At 40.7% G+C, this 10,852-nt stretch overlaps 1 protein-coding gene across 3 annotated transcripts in view; it reads right to left on the reverse strand.

The window, feature by feature from the left end:
* Nucleotides 1-10,852, reverse strand: part of NR3C2 (nuclear receptor subfamily 3 group C member 2) — a 315,216-nt gene that overhangs the window by 27,117 nt on the left and 277,247 nt on the right. For all 3 annotated transcript variants that reach the window (XM_019534451.1, XM_019534450.1, XM_019534449.1), the window contains exon 7: nucleotides 1,035-1,165. In XM_019534451.1, coding sequence (XP_019389996.1) covers nucleotides 1,035-1,165 — 131 coding nt within the window. The remainder of the gene's footprint in view (nucleotides 1-1,034; nucleotides 1,166-10,852) is intronic.

The following is a 10,852-nucleotide window of genomic DNA, read 5'->3' on the forward strand; positions in this document are numbered from 1 at the left end:
ACTTCCTGCCCTTTGGGCAGGGGGCTGGACTCGATGATCTCCCGAGGTCCCTTCCAGCCCTAATGTCTATGAAATCTATGAAATCTATGAAAGTAATAGTCAGGAGAAACTGAAATGCAATATTATTCTGGCCATTTTCAGTAGTCTCCTTTTCAGCAGTCAAGCATTCTTTACTCCTCACACTATTCTGGATCATTAACTAGCTGATTAACACTAGCTGTTTAATTCACTCAAGTCACCGTATTTGTGACACCACAAAAAGTTCTCTTTACAATCTTTGTGATTGGCACTGATGAAGAAAGAATATACAAAATGTTCTTGCTGCTTTAATATCAATGTTTTTACACAGTTGCTACAGTGTTAATTTTAAATCTTAAAAACTAGGGGAGTTAAACAAAGTAGATAAAAAGGATGATTATTGCTTACTTCTTTTAATTACCACTGAGATGCAATTATTCATCCTCAAAACAAACTCTTTGAAACACAAGCCCATGTTTAAGAAGGAAGAAAGGGTAAGTTGGTGTACTTTCAGTGCAATATAGAATACCATAGTACTTACATTATTAGAATATTAGCAGTATAATCACTTCAGATTACACTAGGAATGTACAACTGAACATGATGGCACCTGTAAGCCATCTATATTGGGGGTGCTGTGATGCAGGTAGCTCAACCACTGCAACTCCATTTCATGAAATGGCAGCACACACACCATGTGCTTGGTTCCTTGGTTCATGCATGGAGGGATAGGGCCTGCTGCTGCTTCACCTGCTTTGGGTTGTATGACACCCAGAGCACATAAAGTAGCTCCTGATGTTATGGGAAGTCGGAACTGTAGTTACAACATGCAGCTATGTAATGTGGCCTTTTCCATAATTCTTCTGTGAACCTACACACTAGTAGGACACAATTTGGCTCTTCTTTTGTTACTCAAGTCAAATTCTCTGCACAGTTCATGAATTTCAGGTGCTGCACTCTCTCGAGCTAAATCAACCTATTTTCTAACAATTAGCAAGCATACTGGGATAACCCACCTGTGCTTAACAGCAGCAAAACTTTCATGATGGTGTATTCTTCAAAGCTAAGTTGCAAGCGAACAAACTGCAGGCTGATCTGGTGCATTCCCTGGCAAAGTTCAAACATAGCAGAATGGCGCATCCGCTCCCTGGGAAAAAACAACCACAAAAGATTCACATGAGAATCCAGAATGCATGCCACAGAGAAGCCAAAGTGCAACCTAACAGCCAAACACTGAACACAGAGTCCAATGATAAAGCCTACAGTTTCATTCATATTTAGAATTAAAGCTTAGAGAGAGAGTATATTTGGTCCATGTTGTTCAAGAGGTGACCGTTTCCTTGTGCTCCAGGAGCATGCAGGCATTTTAAAACTAGCTGATCTTTCCACAACCTTGTTACTGAATTCTGCCTTTGGAAGACACAGAGCACAACCTTTTTTAAACTGAGAGGTCCACTGCATTCCAGGTGGATAAACAGATTGCACTAAAAGGTGCTTAAGAGGGGACGTAATAGTAGTCTTCAAATACTTGAAGGGCTGCCATAAAAAGGAGGGAAAGCACATTTTCTCTCCTGCTGCATAGAGGAGGACATGAGCCAATGGCTTGGAATTGCAGCAAAGTAAATTTAGATTGGATATCTGGAAAAAACTTCACTGTTACAACAGTGAGGCATTGGCGTAGACTGCCTGGAGGTGTTCAAGGAGAGGTTGGACAGCCATTAGTCCAGGATGATCTAGGTGTAGCTATGCCTATTTTCTACCATGGGGATTTCTCATGCTTCTGGGTTTTGCTGCTTGCTACTACCCCCCTACCCCCTCCTTTTTCTGCTAGTTAGGGTGCTTTTAAGTTTCCCCAGAAGCACTGGGTGTTGGCTACACCTAAGGCTGGGGACTTCAGCACAGGTGGACAGACACATCCTGCTGGGAGCAAAGCTGGAAGTTTCTCAGTAGAAGAATCTTGCCTCTCTGCTCAGGGTCAGACCAATCACCATATCTGAGGTCAGGAAGGAATTTTACCCCATGGTTAGATTGGTATGGACTTGGGCCCGGGGCAGGAGAGGGGGGTGGAGTTGCCTTCCTCTGTAGGGGAGGAGGCATGGCCCTTTACCGAGGAACTCTTAAGTGTACATTGACAACATTCTACAGAAGCAAAACATTGGCTGCTGTGGCCCTGCTTTATCTGTGGCAGGTTAGGTCTATGTCGTGTCATGGTTGAGGGCAGTTTTATACAGGATTTAGATTATGGTTGTATGGGATTGTTTGGAAAGTGATGATCCTGCTTCAGGTAGGGGGTTGAACTAGAGGACCTCTGGAGATCCCTTCCAGCCCTGCTTCTCTATGACCCTATGACTATAGTAACTTTGGTTAAATGGACTTACTGAAGGTAAACTGGGTTGATGTTATATACTGGCAAAAATAGCTAGAAAAAATCAAGGGAACCATCATTAAGATTTGAGCATTAAGAGCTGAAATTATTACTTGTAATAAAGTAAATTTAAAAAAAACCCTGTTTTTAGGTTTCAAATGTATTTTCAGCATTCATGGCAGCAGGCAAGAGTCCCTGACATGACAAGATTCCAAAGAGGACATATTGGATATTGTAGGTAATACCATATTGTTTATATTTTTTGAATTACATATTCAACCTGGCACATTGTACAGAGAACTGGTTAAGCATATGCAATCTGAGTGGAAGAATGAAACTTAGTAGAGAGAGGGGAAAAATATAAGGCCGTTTTCTACAAAAATCAGGAATAGTTTAGACAGTGTTCTAACATATAGGCATCCAGTTTGACACTGTCTCCCACAGCATTCTTGTTAAGAAACTAAGGAAATATAGACTGACAAAAGTACAGTAAATAGATACAAAACTGTTTTGTTCATCATGCTCAAGGAGTACTTATCAATTACTCAATGGCTAGTTGAGAGGAAGTATCAAGTGGGACTCCTTAGGTATCTGTCCTGGGTCCAGTTTTGTTTAACATCTTCATTAATAATCTGGATGATGGGATCAAGTGGATGCTTAGCAAATTTATGGATGACACCAAACTGGGTGGACTTACTAGGATCCAGAATGACCTGAGTAGGCCAGAAAAATGATCTGAAATTAATCAGATGAAATTCAACAAAGATAAATGTGAAGTCCTGGACTCGGGATGGAACAATTGCACGTACAAGTACAGACTGGGAAATGACTAGCTAGCCTGCATTACTTATTATTGCAGAGAAGGACCTGTTCAGTGCTCTTGTTGCAAAAAAACCCCTAAAAAACAAACCCCAGCCAAGAATATACTGGGTTTTATTAACAGAAGTATCACTTGCAAATCAAGGGAAGTAATTCTTCCATTCTATTTGACACTGGTCAGGTCTTACCTAGATTATGGTGTCCAGTTTTGGGCCTGAAATTTCAAGAAGGATGTGGACAGGTTGGAAAGAGTCCAGCACAGAGCAACAAAAATGATTAGGTGCCTGGGAGGTAAGACTTATGAGGAAATACTGGAAGCACTAGAGTTATATACTCTGCAGAGAAGAAGACTGAGAAGGAATTTGATAACAGTCTTCAAATACCTGAAGGGCAACTATAGAGAGGATGGAGATAAGCTTTCTTCAGTGGCTGTATGGGACAAGACTAGGAGCAACGGCCTCAAACTACAGCAGAGGAAATTTAGGTTGGAGATTAGGAAGAACTTTCTGATTATGAGGGTGGTTAATCACTGAGAGAAGTTGTAGAAACTCCATTCCTGGAAATTTTCAAGAACAGGTCAGACACTTGGCTGGAATCATGGGCAGATCCAGACTTTTGTAATGGGGGTGAGGGACCAGTGACTTGTGCCATAGAGGTAGCTGCAGCTCCTTGCTCACAGCTTTCCCTCCCCCCAGGATGGACAGAACACACCATGGGAGCAGCAGCCAGGGACCTTTCTTTAAAGCCCCCAAATCAGGTAAGGATCTGTGCTGCACAACAGCCACTGCCACTGTCCTCACGGTCTCCAGATGCACTAAGGACTGGGGGAGAAGAGAACTCCAGAGCCACTCCTATCCTGCTGCTGTCAGGTTGCATAAAGAGCAGGGCTCAAATCGGTGTCTGCAAAAAAAAATAAATCGGGCTGCCCACCATGATGCCCTAATGGAATCGGAGATCCTCTCCCCCGGTTATGATTTTCAAATCTTACATGGGGGCTGTCATCTCTTATGGGCGGGGGGAGGCTCAGCACCCCTGCCCTAAGCCCCCCCCATAATGCGAACCCTGATGGGGGGCCAGGCTCAGCTAGGTTCAGAAACAGCAGCAATGGTGGCAGGTCCCTGAGCATGCTCCCAAGGCTGGTCACATCCAGGTGATCTGGCAGGGAGGAGGAGCCCATTTACTGCTCCTGCTGTCCTAAGCTAAGCCTGGCTCACCACACCACCCATCTGGAGTAGGGCAGGAGTGGCTCTGGAGTTCCCCACACCTCTTTCCAGCCCCAGGTCGGTTAGGGACAGTAGAGATGGCAGCAGTGGCAGGCAGAGGAAAATAGAGGATATGTCAGTGAGCATGGGGAAGGGTCTTAACTTATTCATGGACTTAAAAAATTCCATGGTTGCTGCTCCTTCAGTATGAAAGTGGGGTGTAATTGCACCAGTACATTCCCCCTGAACCTGCCACTGGCTGGGATCGTTTAATCAGGGAAGATCCTGCCATGAGCAACAGACTAGACTAGATTACCTCATGAGATTCCTTCTAGCTCTACTTTCCTATAACCTTGATTATGTCTTGATTTAGATAGGGACAATCTTGCTTTGAGCAGGTGTTTGGACTAGATGACCTCCTGAGGACCCTTTCAGCTCTATTTAAAAAAAAAATCTATTATTCTATATGACCTTATCATTGTGGATACTGTGATATTATAAAAAACACAGTTGACAGTTTTAGGAGAGGAATATGAAATGAGGTCTACAGCTTATAAAATAAAATAAAATGAATAGCTGCATAATGTCTCCTTTAGACCACTAGTATATACAATGAAGGAATCGGCGGCTTAATGCTGTGGAAGGATAGAGGCTATCAGGACTCAATAATAGTGCATCAGCCATTCTAGACTTCTGACTTGCTGGCATTAACATTCCCACAACAACAGATAATTCTATTTCAAAAGTTCTAGTTACTATTTTTCTGGCAATGTAGCTCATTAAGCTACAAGAAGAAATATGCACAAAAGTGAATCAAAGAAATTATTTTACAATTATTTACATTTACTGAATTTTGCATAATACATTAGATTCCCTACAACTTTCCCTAAAGCTTTCACCTATTAGTCAAAGTATTGCAGTTTTACTCTACCTAACAACTCCGTGTGTGTGTGTGTGTGTGTGTGTGTGTGTGTGTGTGTGTGTGCGCGCACACAGGCGTGCACGTTTATATTGGAACATAATGCCCTATTTTTTAAAATTCCCTAGGCAGTCTAGAATAAGGAAGTTTATACAAACAAAACTCTTATTCACTAATAAAAATTCCCCCTGCCCCATGTTAAGAGTTACATAACAATATGTCAGCATAACATACAATACAGAAGTGAAATGTTTTGTAGTCATGGTTTCAAAAGACACTTACATTTTACTTTAAGTTTAGGTTACAAATTTTACTTTCTTCTTAGATCTTCAACTACTTACATTAGACTAAGCTATTCTGCATTAAAATTTAGGGCAGGACTAATGACAACATTGCTGTATTACTTAAGATTACATTCCAAGCCACAAAAGGTATACACAAACGGGCATGAAAATCTGGACTGCCTGGCCCATTCTGAAATTACAAGATTAAATTGCGTGTGTTAGGAAAAGTATTATAATTGTTTAATGACCACAACTCAGGTTTTGTATTTTTTATCAACAACATTTTTCTGAATTCCTTCAAACATTTATTCATATAATTGAGGAATTGGATGAAGTTCAACTAATTATTTTAACCAACCAAATGGCTTTTCAAATATACAAATTGGCTGATGAAAGAGAAAAATCACACTGTGTGCAAACAAAAACTTACGTAATCTTTGTGGTGTTTTATTTCACTATTTCCTTAACAGATTTTTGTCCTTCTGAATGCTAAGAGAAATGACTCCCCATTGTTAAATGCACTCTACACTTTCTCTTGTTTTCTGAATCCACCTTCCCCTTGAGATTTTTTAATATTCAGTTTTATTATTAGTATCCAGTTTCATGTTGTTTTTGATATGCCAGCATCCATGGAATAAGGAGAAAAAGGGAAAGGACAATCAAAAAGAAACATTTTTATCACTTTGAACATTGACAAAAATACCCTGAAGACTTGTGGGAATTACTAGAAGAACAAATAGGACCAGCTATTTTTCTTATACGCCCAAAGTACAAACATGGAGAAATATGAAGTCATTGTCTCAGATACATTATAGTCTCAGGCTGTGACTTTTACTCTGGTTGAATATCGCTTGTTCACAGAGTAGTCCAGTTAACTTGCACTGGAGTACTTATATGGGTAAGGACTAAAAACAAGGGAGGATTTGTAAGACCCATCCACAGATATTAAATTTAAACAAGGAGGCATATTTAAAGCTACCACACATACATTCACATTCTAGCTTTGTCTCTTTTAGTGTTTCAGTACTGGCTGAACGTTGAGTCATTACATATGTATCATGGGAATCTCAAGGCAGCTTCAGTAAGATGCATCAAGTATTTTGGGCCTAGATCTTCAAAGGGTCTTATGTGCTGTAATACTTAACCTGGTCTGGGGTTAGGGCATTCTCTTGGTAGACACTCTCTTGTATGGCAAGAGAAGTGGGTTTAAAAGGGATTTCAATTTAAGTTTCCCACCTCCCAGGTGGTGCTTTAACTACTGGTCATAAGAGCAGTACCCCCTGCTCTATTTTTTTTTTTTAATAAGAAAAGGCTCATTTTGCTTTAGTACTTAGCTGCAGGAAAAGGTTCAAAGCCCTGAATCCTGCTGTGAATTTGGCATCTAAGGAAACTTCAATCCTCAAGCACTTCACTGGAAATTTCTATGGGCTACTTGAAGCAGCTCCCCACTCAGCCCGGATATATGAGGTAATTACACTGATGTAAACAATTTCTCTTGTCCATCTCCAAATTTTACATGCAACAAGATGAAATATCTTATGGTGGATGTTGTCATTGTTTTTTATTCGTCCATAAAAAAAGCACACTAAAACAGCTCCTACTGTTCCTATTTATTATGCACACTGAAAAGCACACTAAAATAGCTCCTATTTGTTATGTTAAACAGCATAACAAACATCTTTAAGCATTTGCATTGTTAGTTTATTGCTTCTGACAATTTCTTTCTGGTTTTGTCACTGATATTTATTGATTTAAATTTTCTTCAAGCTGAAGCATTTTATGAGCAATGATTGCTATTACTGTATCATCTTCTACCTTCACTATTACCTATCCATACCACCTGCAACTAAAGACTGCCCTAAATTTACTTGCAGGAATTATTTGAAGACTAGCGAATTGCCTGTCAAGAATGATGGGGGGGAGGGGATGGAGTGCCGTGCTGCCGCTGCCTCCCAGGAGGCTGCCACCAGCCAAAGTCAAACCAGGGACGACTCCATGCTGTCTCAAACATAAACACTCAACCCAGCCAAGCCAAGCCCCACACCCTATCTGCACACAACCAATCCAGTTGCTCCTCTGTGTCCAGTCATGCATCCCTCCTTCCCTGGCCCACATCTGGCCCCTCGCCCCCCTACTTCCCCCACCAGTGTGCCACCCACTGGTCTGTGCTGCTGCCAATCCACAACCAGTTGTGCTCTCCCCACTCCAAATTTGGCCCCATAAAACCCACCCCCCACAATGTCCAGCTCTCTATATGTTGGTCTGTGAGGAGCACTCTGATTGGTTGTTTCAGTAAGCATTGTGATTGACTGCCGAGACAACTAATTAGAGTGCTCTAAGAGTGTTATGGACAGATGGACAGATAGACGGACTAAGCCCTTTATATATATATATATATATATATATATATAAAAAAATATAAAAATAACATATGAATATATGATGATGAGCTCAGAATACAGCTTCACAGAAAACTAGTTGCCAAAAAGCATATCCTGCATATATCAAGGCCATATTAACTTTATATTTATCAAATTTCCTTCTTGAAAAGTGACCCTGTCTTTAACTTAACTGTTTTCTCAAGAGTCTCAAAGTGCTGCAGGGAGTTCACAATATTCAACTTTAATTTGATACGAATAGTGTAAAATGAAACATTGTCAATTCTTGGAAAATTTAAACATAAGAATCCCAGAAACAATGGAAAGGCAACAACTGCAACCTAAACAAAACAAAGAAAGAACTACAACAAACAAACAAAATACCTTACACTATGTGCAGGACATGTAAAGTGGTACTGGAGTATTTCTCTTTGCAATTTGGATAATGTACAAGTAGCAAGGCAATGTTGTACCTTATCAATATTTATCTTAGTTTATTTGTTCTTCAAACTAACTTTAACTATACACCCTTAGATCATATATTTTAACTTCCCTACATCAATAACAAATGAAAATTTTACCAGTATATATTATTTTAATTTAAATTTGATGATATAAGGTTTATTTTGCAGCGAATAAGGTTTTTCTTCTCTGAGTCTCTCACAATAGTCAATCCAATTCATTGTGAGAATTAACTGCATTGCTAACTGAAAGAATCTCAAATATTATCCCCACGCTAAAGTTTATATACATATTTCCCTTTGATCTCTCCATCTGTCTTGAGGTTACATTTTATTTTGATACTTATCCCCATGCAATTCATCTATCCTTGTTCTCCATGCCTCCTCTTCCCTCACTGTCTTTCATTCTCTTCTTCCTGTTCTCAACCACAAGCTGCCAGAGAGCATTCACTTTTGCAGCATGAGGGCAAGAAAAGCTGATTTCTTCCCTCATAACTAACTAAGAACATAGTTTGTTAAGTAGCTGAATGGGAATGCAGGTCAGGACCACTAGTAAACGAGCTGAATTTCCCTTGCTTTCTACCCTAGTCAGAGAGATATTAAGACTTGAGGTTGACCCATTATCCCATGATCCTTCTAACCAGCAGATTAGCCTGAAGTACTGAGTAGAAATAGAGCTCACCAAAGAACCAAAAATCTTACTATAAGGGGTGAAGTTGTGGAGGGGATAGAGTTACATGAGCAAGAGAAAGTAGAGGGGACCTGGTAAAGCTAAAAAAAGCCACGTGACTATGAAAAGCCTGGGAAATACGGCCTAGATGAGACAGACTAACCTAACAGAGGTTTACTTTTTGAAAAGTTCTGTGAAATCCTTGGAGAAAAGAAACAATGCAAGTATAAAGTATCATTCTTGTAATGATAATTTCATCAATTTTTCTGAATGACAGTATTTCACTTTCAAAAACTCCTTTATAGTAAACTCCTCATATAAAACAGGACTGTATCTGCTACATGACTAAGCATATTTTCTGTCGCAAAGAAACAATCATTGAATACAATGATAGTGAGGAGGACGCTGTACATCATTCTGCCCAATGGACCATACTCAAACACCTGTTTCCTATCTGGAAGCTATTAGGAAGTCAACCAAAGACAACAGTGGTGAAATGACATTATTAAATCAAGTTAACTCATTGATCAAAACTCTTATCAAAATAAAAACAAAGACAGACTTCACCACGACTCCACAGCATTTCATAATCAATGGGTTCCTATTTTTGTCAATTGCTGGAAATTAGATAGTTTTAGATAGTACTACAGTGCTAGCTTTTCTTTTAGACTTTGAATCCTCTTCTTCCAGGAGAAAATATTTTTTGTCTCAAGCTACAGATAAGTCTGTGTAGAGGCATAAAAAGCCATTTTTGCACTCTGGGCAGCAGCGACAGTGACAGCTGGGACATTGGCAGCAGCAGGTCAGTACCAGTGAGAGGTACCAATCTTGCACCCCACTCTAGATCAAAACTTCATGTGGATTTCATTATCGATTTCAACCTAAGAAGGGCTAGAGTCACCATCTACTGTCACTCAGAGACAAGTGAAAAGCAATACCCCAGATTCATCTTACAAAATCATATCTTACCACAGAGAAGCCAGCATATACTGCAAATTAAAAGCTAACTGATTATCAACTGAGAGCTTATTCTGGCAGAAGGCAGGGCAGAGTGGAACCTTACAGACTAATTGCTTCATTGAGGCATGAACTTTCAGTCAACAACCCTACTTTGTCCATTCCTACCATTTGACAAAGTAGGTTGTTGCTTACAAAAACTCATGTCTGTCTAAACCAATTAGTATCTAAAGAGCCATCCTGCCACACCTTCTGCCTACCTTCAGACTAATACCACTAAACACCTCTGAACTTCTGGAGATAGTTAAACTGGTTATGACTAAATATTAGGCCTGTGTGAAGAGGCTAATATACACTTTGGATTTGGCCAAATCTGATTCGGAGATTCAGTTGCTCCCGAATAAGCCTAATGTCTAAATCACACAGGCCTCACTCCCCACCTGCTCGATCAGCCCTGCCCATTCTACCAGCTCTTTGAAAAAAAAAAGATTGTACTTACCAGCTGCTGCCAGGCAGTGGGTGATCCCTCTGCCCCCCACTATTCCACACGGCATGGGGGGGGGTTCTGTCACAAGCTCCCTGACCCCCACCCACTCTCCTAGCACCCACATGGCTGCCTTGCCTGCCCCAGCTCCCAGCCCTTTTAAAAAACCCAACAAATATCCCTGGACTCACTGACTCCTGCCAGGCAAGGGGGTGATCCCCGCTGCCCCATGCTGCATGGGGGCTCTTCCACAAGCCCTCAGAGCTCTGAGGCCACTGCAGCAGCTGGTGAATTT

This window comes from Crocodylus porosus, unplaced genomic scaffold (genome assembly GCF_001723895.1).
Source record: "Crocodylus porosus isolate Cpor-Errol unplaced genomic scaffold, CroPor_comp1, whole genome shotgun sequence".
NCBI lineage: Eukaryota > Metazoa > Chordata > Crocodylia > Crocodylidae > Crocodylus > Crocodylus porosus.